Source organism: Oncorhynchus nerka, linkage group LG23, assembly GCF_034236695.1.
Source record: "Oncorhynchus nerka isolate Pitt River linkage group LG23, Oner_Uvic_2.0, whole genome shotgun sequence".
NCBI classification, from domain to species: domain Eukaryota; kingdom Metazoa; phylum Chordata; class Actinopteri; order Salmoniformes; family Salmonidae; genus Oncorhynchus; species Oncorhynchus nerka.
The window spans coordinates 21,485,302-21,498,188 of record NC_088418.1 but is presented as its reverse complement, the minus strand read 5'-3'; the positions used below and the strand labels follow the sequence as shown (position 1 = coordinate 21,498,188).

At 43.0% G+C, this 12,887-nt stretch overlaps 1 protein-coding gene and 1 long non-coding RNA gene across 3 annotated transcripts in view; both read left to right on the top strand.

Annotated features, from left to right (window-relative positions):
• Positions 1-11,950, top strand: part of LOC115106454 (thyroid hormone receptor alpha-like) — a 159,142-nt gene extending 147,192 nt beyond the window's left edge. For both annotated transcript variants that reach the window (XM_029629219.2, XM_029629217.2), the window contains 5 exons: positions 1,470-1,617; positions 1,764-1,969; positions 9,252-9,398; positions 10,495-10,753; positions 11,028-11,950. In XM_029629219.2, the coding sequence (XP_029485079.1) occupies positions 1,470-1,617; positions 1,764-1,969; positions 9,252-9,398; positions 10,495-10,753; positions 11,028-11,278 (1,011 nt within the window). In that variant the 3' untranslated portion in view covers positions 11,279-11,950. The remainder of the gene's footprint in view (positions 1-1,469; positions 1,618-1,763; positions 1,970-9,251; positions 9,399-10,494; positions 10,754-11,027) is intronic.
• LOC115106458 (uncharacterized) lies at positions 3,090-7,686 on the top strand. The gene is made up of 4 exons (XR_003860046.2): positions 3,090-5,262; positions 5,508-5,561; positions 5,980-6,137; positions 7,074-7,686. It is a non-coding gene; the product is annotated as an uncharacterized LOC115106458 (long non-coding RNA).
• Positions 11,951-12,887: the final 937 nt, after the last annotated feature.

Below are 12,887 nucleotides of genomic sequence, written 5' to 3'. Positions count from 1 at the left end.
CATCACTAACATGGAGTGGCTGCTGCCAACATAGTGACTCAATCTCTAGCCACTTTAATAATTAAAAATACATGTATCACTAGTCACTTTAAACTATGCCACTTTATATAATGTTTACATACCCTACACTACTCAGCTGATATGTATATACTGTACTCTATACTGCATCTTGCCTATGCCGTTCGGCCATCGCTCATCCATATATATTTTTATGTACATATTCTTATTAATTCCTTTACACTTGTGTGTATGAGGTAATTGTTTTGAAATTGTTAGATTACTTGTTAGATATTACTGCATGGTGGGAACTAGAAGCACAAGCATTTCGCTACACTCGCATTAACATCTGCTAACTATGTGTATGTGACAAATCAAATTTGATTTGATTCATGCAGTTCCTTTGGCTTTGATGAATCATGATTGAGTATTGCTCTGTTCAAGTAGACTGTGATTTTGCTGTGATCTGAAAGGGGTGTCAGTGGGCTGACTGTGAACGCTCTGAGAGACTAGGATAAGGTCAGTGATAAAGTAATCTACAGTACTACTGCCAAGGAATGAGCTGTAGGTGTACCTACCATAAGAGTCCTCTTGAAGCCTACCATTGACTGTACAGACCCAGCATGCTAGAGCTGCAGGAGTTGTGACCCGTTTTTGTTGGTTGTTTTGGCCCAACGCTCTAACCACTAGGCTACCTGCCGGGTAGCACACGAGGACATTTTTCTCTGTTGAGATCATTTCCTTATTTATTTCTAGCCAAATGTAAAATGTTCCTGATTTGACTAATTTAATAGAGCGGGTTAGGTCTGCTCTATACCAAATTAGCATACCCCCTGAGTCTCTTCCCTGTTTCACACCTAGTAGTTTGGTGGATGGGACTACCAGCTCTCTGTAACCTTGAGGGCAACCAGTGGGTCCATCTCTATACCATGTTTCTTGTAGGATGACAATGTCTGAATTATTTGATGAAGTCTTGGGTTCCTGCTCTTTAGGCCAAAGGCAGATGACCTCAGACCTTGTATATTCCAGGATGTCGGTCTGTCTCTCTCGCTCCTGCATCATTGTCTTTTTGCCTTGTGTGAACTCCCACCGTCCCTGTCAAATCCTCCCCCTTACACACACACACACACACCCACACAAGCCCACAAAGACACGCACATGCACACGCACCCACACACACATATACACACCGCCTGGATCCATAACAGCTCAAGCAAATAACAAGGAAGATTGTATTTTTTAGATGTGTTTTATCAAACTGAGAAAGTTGAGAATTCAAAGATGCTCTCTTCATCAATTTATTTCCTTTTATGACAGGTGGCACTGAACAGTGTTATGCTGAACGCTTTCTTTCTCTCTCCTTCCTTCCCTCTATCTTTCTTCCTTCTTCCCTTTCTGTCTCTCTGTTTTGTCTCCACCCTCTCTCTCCCTCACCCCCCTCTCGCTTCATCTCTTCCCTCTCGCTCTCCCAGGGTTTCTTTCGGCGGACGATTCAGAAGAACCTCCACCCCGCCTACTCCTGTAAGTACGATGGCTGCTGCATCATCGACAAGATCACCCGCAACCAGTGCCAGCTGTGCCGCTTCAAGAAGTGCATCGCAGTGGGCATGGCCATGGACCGTGAGTGTCTCTCACACACTCACACATTACACAATTACACACATTTTACAAGTCATGTGGATGCTTGGACTCGTGACTCCTTGATGTAACTGAAATAATTGTATTTCTCCCTTGTTTCTTCCTTTCCCCCCTTTTCTCTCTCTCAGTTGTCCTGGACGACTCCAAGCGGGTGGCCAAGCGGCGTCTGATCGAGGAGAACCGGGAGAAGAGGAAGAAGGAGGAGATGGTGAAGACCCTGCAGAACCGGCCAGAGCCCACCGGCTCGGAGTGGGAGCTGATCCGCATGCTGACCGAGGCCCACCGCCACACCAACGCACAGGGCTCCCACTGGAAACAGAAACGCAAGTTCCTGGTAAGAGGATGAGCACCATTCGCCTCGCCCCAATAGGGCCGATAATTTTGCCAGATTCTGGTTGACTGGTTGGCTAAATGGCTGGTTACATAAGTGTTTGTTTGGTTCTCTGTTTTGTTGACTGGCTGGCTGTTTTAGACTCCTTTGTGATAAATTGGGCTTTACGCTAAATTGCACCGTTAGCATTTATGTTGAGTGCCATCCATCATCTCGACTGCCGATCAGTTCAAATCAAATCCAATTTTATTTGTCACATACACATGGTTAGCAGATGTTAATGCGAGTGTAGCGAAATGCTTGTGCTTCTAGTTCCGACAATGCAGTAATAACCAACAAGTAATCTAACTAACAATTCCAAAACTACTGTCTTATACACAGTGTAAGGGGATAAAGAATATGTACATAAGGATATATGAATGAGTGATGGTACAGAGCAGCATAGGCAAGATACAGTAGATGGTATCGAGTACAGTATATACATATGAGATGAGTATGTAAACAAAGTGGCATAGTTAAAGTGGCTAGTGATACATGTATTACATAAGGATGCAGTCGATGATATAGGGTACAGTATATACGTATGCATATGAGATGAATAATGTAGGGTAAGTAAGATTATATAAGGTAGCATTGTTTAAAGTGGCTAGTGATATATTTACATCATTTCCCATCAATCCCATCAATTCCCATTATTAAAGTGGCTGGAGTTGAGTCAGTTACTACTGTCACTACTACAGTATGTTCCCATGTTGTTCCCATGTTGTCCGGGCTATTCCTGTCAGGATACCCTGTGGCAGTACTGGTAGGACTACTGATCTCCATATGTTTTCCATGGGCCAGGTGGCTCTGGGCGCACAGCGGCAGGAAGTGTTAGCCAGGGATTAGGCCTAGCGGGTGCTGGGTTATCAGCTGGCTTCTTCACTCACAGCATGGCTGACACTAAGCCCTGGAAATAAGCAGGGGGTTTTATTAGCAACGTGCCCCAGGAACGGGTGATCTACCTGGGAGGAAAAGGGCGGGTGTCCCAGAGGCTCACTGTGTATAGCAGGTGTCGTGGTCGGTGTTGCTAGGCAACCGTGTTCAGGAAGTGGCGGGGTGTGAGGGGGAGGAAATGGGACGTTTGGAGTCAACACACAAACACCGATAAAGCTACCTCTTCACACATGTACACACACTTAAAGATATATTATGTTTCTATGTGCTCTTTTTCACACACACTTACGATACAATGTCCCTCTCGTACACCCACATGTGCATGCACGCACACACACATACACACCAGTGTAAGGCCCCAATTCTCCCATAAAGGCTCTAGATTGAGAGAATCACCCATACCACAGAAAATTAACCCGCAAAGCCACAGTCAATTTGCTTGTTTAAATAGCCTTAACCATTACGAGGTGTGTCCAAGCACTGCCAACCCAAAACCAAACATTGGATTTGAGCAAGCTGCAGGTTATACCAGCCAATATATAAAATAACGCCTTTGAACTGGTGCACGGAGAAACTTTAGCTCTTCTATAAATACCTGAACACATATAAACATTTAAAACATGACTCATCCATAAACCTAGAGTTTGTAGACTAGGGACCTTATAGACACTGTAGGTTTGGGATAGCGTGTTACAAGGGTGTAGCAATGGTTTTACGGTGGAGAACTAAGTACTAATGGTTCAACGTGGAGAGAGAGAGTGAGAAGTATGTGTGTGAAATGTATATGTGCTTGCGTGTTGGCCACAGCAGTGACACTCTCTGGCGCTGTGGTGTGTGTGTGTATGTGCGTGTGTGTGTGGTTAAAGCTCAGCAAAAGTGATGACGCAATGACATCACACCATAACAGAAATGTCCTATCAACTTATATACTCCCAAAATAGCCTACAACACGGCCCATCAGAAATGCACAGCGATACAAATCACATGTGGCTCTGGGCACTGCAGTGCTAATTTAATGGGGCTCAAATGCCGGGCATTAGAAGAATGCTGAGAGCATTCCTGAACCACACCTACTACCAAGATAACACATGTCTAGCCTGAAGTCATATGATTAACCTAACACATGAATATAGTACTTCACCTCTAACACTGTAATAGAATCAGGTCTGGTATGGAGTACCAGTAAATAAATAGTAGGGGTATGCCGTACTGGTAAAACATGTGGACATATCACAATAATTAAAACAAAGATTCTATTTGTCATTACCACATGTCAGTCGCATGAAAAATGAGCAAATAGACTTGAGAACTTGTGGAATACGCTCCAAAATGTGGTGTGACTGAGACTCGAGCGGACAGCAGTGTATGCAGACATTTTGATGTTTTGTAAGTGATGTCTCTTTGCATTTATCAAATGGCATACAAATGGGAACAGGAGTTGAGAAATATGATTTATTTCTTTCCGCATCTTGAGAGAATAAAAGTTGACATTCAAGACTAAATGAAATACTATCAGTTGTTTGATCGTTTTCACAGCTTTTCATTTCCTTTAAACTGATGTCATTTGGAAATCTCCCTGGTCCCTAAATGTCCTCAAATTTGACCAATCTCAACTAGATTGTTGATGAATCATTGATCATTCTGTCGATTTATGACATTCTAGCGAGCAAGTGCTTATTTGGAGTTCTAGACGAGCATTAAGTAATGACAGAAGAAGAGCTGCACATATCTAATTATAGACAAGTTGGCTAACAAATAGCCTTCCAAATGTCAGAAATTATAAGCAGAAAAATATGTACATGAGGCTTAAAAAGTCCCCCCCCCCCACACACACCCCTGAATAACACTATTAGCTACAGTATCGAATACATAACACCATTAGAACTAACAGTTTTATAACAACCTAGTTTAGTCCTTAAAGGGACATTTCACCGCTGTTCTATTTCACTATATATGTCCATTAATACGTTAATTTATCCTCTGTGTCATAAAAAATATTTGAAAAATCCTCACTACACGCAAATACGAGCGTTTCTGCATCTCACCGGTAGAAACGGGCCAGCTACATTTCGTGGTTGTAAGCAAACGACAATATCCAGATTTCATAGTGATTTCAGGACGTAGGTACCGCTCTGTGGAGGTGTATCCAGTTGACGTGAGAAATATACAAATGCCTGTGTTTGTAACCAGCACTTTCAGCCAGTGTTTCAAAACGGAACTGAAGTCTCAACTGATGATTTTTTTCCCATGTCGTCGACTGTTGAAAAGTGATGCTATTCCATCAATTTCCTACTTCACTTCGAAGAGGAAGGGATCCGATCAGCCAACATCAACGCTGCAGAAAAAAAAGTCAAGCCGAGGTAACGTTGCTAACATTACCTAGCTAACTAACTAGCTAGCAAACTACATGTGTTTATCTAAACCAACATTTTGATAACTGGCTTTCACAATACGCTGGCTAGACATTCCAGAGCATGCCATATGTAATTAGCCAGCTGCTATTTGGTAATGTGATTTGTAACTTTTGCAAGTTAGCGTTAGCTTCTTTAGGTTACGTTAGCTAGCTAACTAACTACCGCAGAGACTAACGTTGTGTTCAATTTAGAGTCCGATTCCAACAACATCTGCAGTGGCATCAAGCTCAGCACCAGGAACTAGTGTAAGTCACCTAAAATACCATACGAAAATCTACCAAATCTTTCCATGACTCCATGATGAGCAAATAAATCTACTGGAGCTAGGCATAAACATGGTCCGTGTCTTGTCATAGTTGGGTGTGTTTACAAGTAGGCTACAACCTCTACTGTAGTTCTCTGTATTATGGAATATGTGTTGATTGTTCATGCAAGGCTTGAAGTCTACATTTTGAGAAAAGGAGGTATTAGTAAAGAGGGGATGGTATGGTTGACTGGCTGGTGTCTGTTGGGGATGGGTATTGTGTGTGTGAAGGTTAGTATGCATGATCTATTAACGTTAGGGGGGAGGGGGGGGGGTGAATATAGGACCTTGTTTGAGCGTGTATTGATGGGGACAAAGTAGTAAAATGTTGGCTAATCACTGACTACTGTGTGTCATAGAGACTAATCCTGCTGCTGATAATTAATCCTGCCGACCATGACCATGACACCAGCTTTAGTAGTACAGAGCCTTTAGACCCATTGGATGACAACTTTAAGCCTGGAATAAGCTCAAGGCCAACATCATCTGACTTTGAACCAAGCCACGACAACCAAGGGTATTTATGAAAGCACAATATCATCTTGAGAAAACAAAATCACCAATACACTAAACTGTCTACAAGACAAGTGCTCCTCAAATGTTTCACACCCTTGCAATCAGTTATTTGGCATGGGGGAGAGTAGCCCAATATTGGACTAAAGGAGGCTAGCGTTACTCTTTAGTCCAAGGACCGTACATTTTCTGTTAAAAGGGCGAATTGGCTCTGGAAGCTAAAACAGCCAAATACGCCATCTATACGTGAATCGATTCTCAATTGTGGTACGGTTCTAGAAACATATATCACAAATGCAAAATACACACAACCTGTTTTAAAACAGCTGCAGCCAACATTTTTTCGGTGACAACACATTTTGTAGTGTCTGTCTTCCATTTACACACAGCTGTTGGAAGACGCTGATAGCTAATTAGCACAGGTAGACCTAACCCTATAAAGGTGTGAATCAATTTAACCTATTGTTTTTTTAAACATTATTTCTCACTGATATGAAAGATAATGTCCTTATGCTTCCAAAACCGTACTGCAAGCGATGCGTGTTAATGTTCAGACGGAGCGTCAAATCTCTTAACTCCCCCTGACAGAAGACCCCTTCGTCCAATTACTTTTATATATAATGGAACTAAGAGTCATGGGGGAGAGGGGCTGTTAGTATACTCTTCTAGCCTATTCACACTATTGTTGGCAGTGCTTGTCTACTCAACTGCACAACTGTTGGTGCACATGCACAACAATAAATGACTAGACTGTCTACAAGTCAAACCCCCCTCAAACTTTTCACATCTTTGCTAACAGCCCATCTCAATTCCCAATTATTGACTTTAAGTGTAAAAAAACAAACACATACCAGTCTACTGTACCCTTTTTTGTTTATAGATGAACATGGTTTATTGTATGGTTACACATTCTCATGATCAGTCTTCATGTCTTTTCAAGGAGACTTGCAGTACATAGAAATCATCTGCAAGAGGTCGAATCAGTGGGTGGTGAAGAACATCACCACAGCGCCAAAGCCTGCTAAACCAGCTGCCATTACCCAACACAAGAAGAAGTTCAGCACACGAACATTCTGGAACATTCAACCAACGAATCATCCATATACAGTTTGACTGATGCTGTAGTATAATATAGAATGCCTAGTATGCTTAACTGCATCGTGGTATAGTTATTGCTAGCTTTGAACATATGTATATAATGGTGTTTTATACATTTTTTATATATATATTTTATACAAGTGTACTGACAAGTGACTAAATGATTCCAGCTGCATCAGAAACCAATAGTGCTGACTTTAAATTAATTGTGATATTCATGAAATGTACTTGAATCTTACTGCTAAAACAAATGGAGGTTGTTGTTGTATCATTTAAACTTTAATTTGTTGGCAAGTAAACATGTTAAAATAATTTGTCTTCAAGACGAAGTTTATTTGCTCTGGAGACAGAGGTGAGTTTACATGCAGGAAGTTATGGCAATGTATGACATACTGTATATACAGTAGAAAAATATATACTAATGCTTATAATAAATACTAGTTCTACAATGGGAATACTTGCATACAGTGGCTTCAAAGTATTTACACCATTAACTTTCCACATTTTGTTGTGTTACAGCCTGAATTGAAAATGTATTACATTTCTACATTTTTTTTGTCACTCACCTTACACACAATATCTCATTGTGGAATTATGTTTTTCAAGGCTCAATCAACCAATGACGTCTCCTGGCACGAAAAACATAATACAGCTATAATGAATAATTATGTCTGAAACACCCTCTTATCACTCATAATTATGTAGGGAGACTGGAAAAACACCCCAGATAGTGTCTAGTGGTGAATTTTCCCTTTAATGTAAATTTTCTACAGTATGTAATGAATTTTGTTAGCACTTGCTGTAGAGTTGCTCTGGACAAGAATGTATGCTAGTAAATAACTTATATTTAACAGTAGCTAACAAGCCATAGACTACCTTTACCGCCCAGCCACTTGGAATCCAAATCACCGGCCAAATCAAAAAGCTCCAGTCCACTCCAACTCCAGCCCTGTGTCCTGCAGAGGACCCATTATATTATGTCTAACCTATTTGATTGAAGGTCAAGATGGAAAGAGCCCCTCTGCAAATTGAATTGCTTGAGTGATGATGAGGTTGTTTGAGGGCATTGGTTACAATGGATTGTTGACCATTACTTTTGTGTACCAGTGCCCCCTGTAATGCCAGTCTGGTCACCCAACCTAGCTTCAAACCTCAGTTTGCTAATAGAGTGGTTTAAAATACAGTAAATGCATGATCTTTGACCTATTTTAACAAGCGGCTTAGACGGGGTTAACATACTTTGGTTTACCGTCTTTAACCCCTGAATGACTTTGTCAACCTTTGAAACCTAGACAGGTTCATTTTGCAGTTGGTTTGAGTTAGTTCACTACAGAGCTGTAGAATGTGGCATGTTTTCAGTTGAAATTCATTTGTTTTTCTGTTCTGTCAAGATATAACTATTTCTCAATTCTGAAACATAAACACAGCTGTCCTTGAACAACTGAAACTCGGCTTTAGTTAGGCTGAGGAAAACGTATATACTGTAATCAAAGCATTATTGTATTATTCCAATTTTAGGTAATTACCTGACTCTCGGGCGCATAATCCCGACAGTCACGCAATCCATAAGCTTTGTATAGATTGTGCGTCCTTAATTATATAAAATAAGACAAAGCCTTATGTTATTTTAAATTTCAGCCTTTTCTCAACTCACAATGAAATGGGATGGACTAAGGTTAAGAGTTTAAGCCAGATGTGTCTTTTAGAGAGCCTCATAGAATCCCATCTGCTAGTGGTGCATGTAAACCAACCACATGTTCTGCTTATGACCATGAGCTTTGTATCTCTAAGTGGATTTTCTTTAGCGCTCTAAGAAGTTGTTTACTACACATCTCATCTTCCTCAATTATGTCAACCATTTTGTTTTTTACTATTCAGTCTGCTATATCTAATTTCACACATTTGTTGGATGTGCTTAATTCATGGCATCTTACTAGCAACCAAAATGAACACACTCTCATGGCATAGCAAAGGACTTAACTCAAGTTTCTTGACTTGTGTCCCCTCTCCTGTCCCCTAGCCGGAGGACATAGGTCAGTCTCCGGTGGCCCCCACGTCGGACGGAGACAAGGTGGACCTGGAGGCCTTCAGTGAGTTTACCAAGATTATCACCCCTGCCATCACCCGCGTCGTCGACTTTGCCAAAAAACTGCCCATGTTCTCGGAGGTAAAGCCCTGTGTGTGTGGGCGTGGAATGTAAGCCCCATCAGCACACTGTATGAATCACAGCACATCTAAGGAATATACACACCACAATGACCTGCAATAGGAACTTTGAGGGAATATTGATACCTTGAATACACTACGTTTATGCATGTTGAAATATGTATAATGTGCATGATGTACATTTTCTCTGACGACACCCTGAGGAACAAGGTCACAGGGCAAACAAAATGGCTGATTGGGTAAACGTAGACCGCTTGCTGATATAACATTATTTTACACACACTACACACGAAGCCTACACCACTGCAGCTGGAAAGTATGTAGACTTACAGAAATGTCCTTTGAAATTCCAATCGAAGAATGGAAAAGGGCCTTCAAGTTAATGTTGTTTACATTCCTTAACCGTCTCTCTTGCCCTCCCTTTCTCCTCCTTTCTCTCTCTGAACGGAACATGACATGAACAGGCTGCTGCCAGATCTTACCCATCCTATTCGCTACCGAACTGATCAATGCACGCACCCTACTATTACACACACACAAACACAGTCTTGCGCGGCTAACCATGTGGGGACATACAATTAATTCCCATTCAAAATCCTATTTTCCTTAACTCTAACCTTAACCCCAAAATCTAACCCTACCCCCAAACCTAACCCTAAAACTAACCCTAGCTCCTAACCATAAACCTAATTCTAACCCTAACACTAATTCTAACCTTAACCCTAAACCCATTTAGAAATAGCATTTGACATTTTGGGGACCAACAAAATGTCCCCAGTTGGTGAAATTGTTGTTTGTTTACTATTCTTGTGGGGACTTCTGACTTCAAACCTAACTCCTAAACCTAACCCTTTACCATAACCTTAATTCTAACCCTAATTTTAATCTTAACCTCACCCCTAAGCATAAAATAGCCTTTTTAGTAAAAGTAGTAAAACCAAACAGACACACACACACCTCTGTGTTATCTTACTATTTGATGAAAATCTAGGTATTTATATTGGTGTACAATTCAGTCTATTACTGTGACCGACCAATAAACTCTGCTGTTACTCTCACGTCTTTTCCCTCCTCTCCCTCTCCTCTCCTCTGTCCAGCTGCCTTGTGAGGACCAGATCATCCTATTGAAAGGCTGCTGTATGGAGATCATGTCGCTGCGCGCCGCCGTGCGCTACGACCCAGAGAGCGAGACGCTGACCCTTAGCGGCGAGATGGCGGTCAAGCGGGAGCAGTTGAAGAACGGCGGCCTGGGCGTGGTGTCGGACGCCATCTTCGACCTGGGCAAGAGCCTGGCGCAGTTCAACCTGGACGACACGGAGGTGGCGCTGCTGCAGGCCGTGCTGCTCATGAGCTCAGGTGAGGACGGGGTCAAGGGTCAATGGCCAGAGGTCAACTGAGGTCATTCAGGTCAGAGGATTCAGGCCGAGTTCCAAATCCACCCCCTAGCCACTACTACCTAGGCACTTTGTGTGGATCTGAAGGAACTATAAGTAAGTATAAATAAAATCTGCTGTACTATTAGCTGAAAACAACTTGGCCTACATCTTTCCCTCTGATAGGCTAGGTGGAATTTTACCCTCTCCGTTTACTGACACTTTTTTTCCCTCCCTCCCGTTGCCCCCGGCCACAGACCGCTCGGGCCTGACGAACATTGACAAGATCGAGAAATGCCAGGAGACCTACCTGCTGGCGTTTGAACACTACATCAACTACCGCAAGCACAACATTCCCCACTTCTGGCCCAAGCTGCTGATGAAGGTGACGGACCTGCGCATGATCGGGGCGTGCCACGCCAGCCGCTTCCTCCACATGAAGGTGGAGTGTCCGACGGAACTTTTCCCCCCTCTCTTCCTAGAGGTCTTCGAGGACCAGGAAGTGTGAGTGGCACCCCCGGAGGAAGTAGTGGAGCGACTTGAGGCATCTTGGGAAAGGAAGGGATGTTTTTCTGAAGCTGGGAAGGATTTTGGCAGGACTTGTGTTTTTACGACATTTACGTGGTAAACAACGCAACCAGCAGCAGGAGTCAAACAAACAGGATTTAAACATTTTTGACCAACCACCTCTTCATACCTGTTTTTGGGAATCAGTTTGGCGGCCCTCCCTGTCTGAGTACGGTGTTTTATCCAGTGGGAGTTGCAGCCCTTTGCCAAGGCCAACACACACAGACACACACACTCTGGCTCCCCTCTCAGAGCCCTATTGGAGGCACCTCAGTTGTCACACATTGCCACTAGATGGTGTGCTTTGCAGGTTTGCACCTGTTTGAATTTATGGCAACCATCTTTTAAAACCGGTCAGTTAATTATACTCCCCGAATTAGTGTAAGACAATGATTCAGGAGATACGTCACTGACAACACACCGGGACACACACAGAGGTACTGAGTGTGCCATATAACTCCTACCGTAGAGCAAAGCTACTAGTACCTACAATCACGGCTGAACACAACTGAGCCATTTTCAGACTGGACCGTGAGCATGTTTTTAACCAAGTCAGGTGCTGTATTATAAGGCTACTCCAGGTGTCTGAAATGTGTAAATGTGTAAAACTACAGACTACGGCTCCGTATCTACCTTTGGTTCTGTCATTAGGCAAGCGCCTGTGACTGGCACTCTCTCAAACCCACACACACACTGGGCAGACCTGCCTTGTCATTGCCTGTGCTTCTGGTGCCAACAGTAGACCCTCTCATGAATGACAATTGAGCCCTTTTCTCTCCAAGGAAGGTCATAACAGTGAGAGAGGGGGGAGAGGGAAGAGGAGAGGGGGGGAGTAGGGGAGAGAGGGAAAATATAGATTTAATAGCTGGCAAGCAGATTCAGTGCCTGGAGACTGAACAGCATCCTGAAACACACACACACACACACACACACCTACCCTCAGAAACTCAAAGCCTTATTTACTGTATATACTGCTGTGCTGTAGCCCTGACCTGCAGGGTAAGTAAGTCTGAATCCGCGCCTGTGTGACTCAGCTCAGTATGGCCCCTTCAGGCTTCCATACTCAGTCGTCGTTACTGTAGGGGTCACTGAGCAAGGCCAATGACGGCTGCCATTTACCTCAAAGTGGGCACACCCTCAAGGCTGGGGCGCCGCCAGGCTCTACCTCACCTCTGGACACAGGGCAGCTGCCCCCAGCCTCCTCCCACACACACACACACTTTTAAGGATACTCAACAAACACACATAGGCATGTGTGAACTCGTAGGCACACATACATTAAGACAAATCACACAAACACAGGATACACAATGTCAGTGTTATCACTCAGACAAAAGGAAATACCACTGAAGACAGGAGGGCCTGCCTTTCCCTACGGTCACTTATCTCTTTTTCGGGGGAGGGGAGGATGGTAACCATTATGTTCAGCTTTTCTCTTTTTTCTTATGTGGGACCAAGTTTCTCAATTTGGAATTTGGAATCACTCTCTTTTTTTTTTTTTTCTGTTGAAACTGAAGCAAATCAATCACGTGACGGAGTACAATGGACAG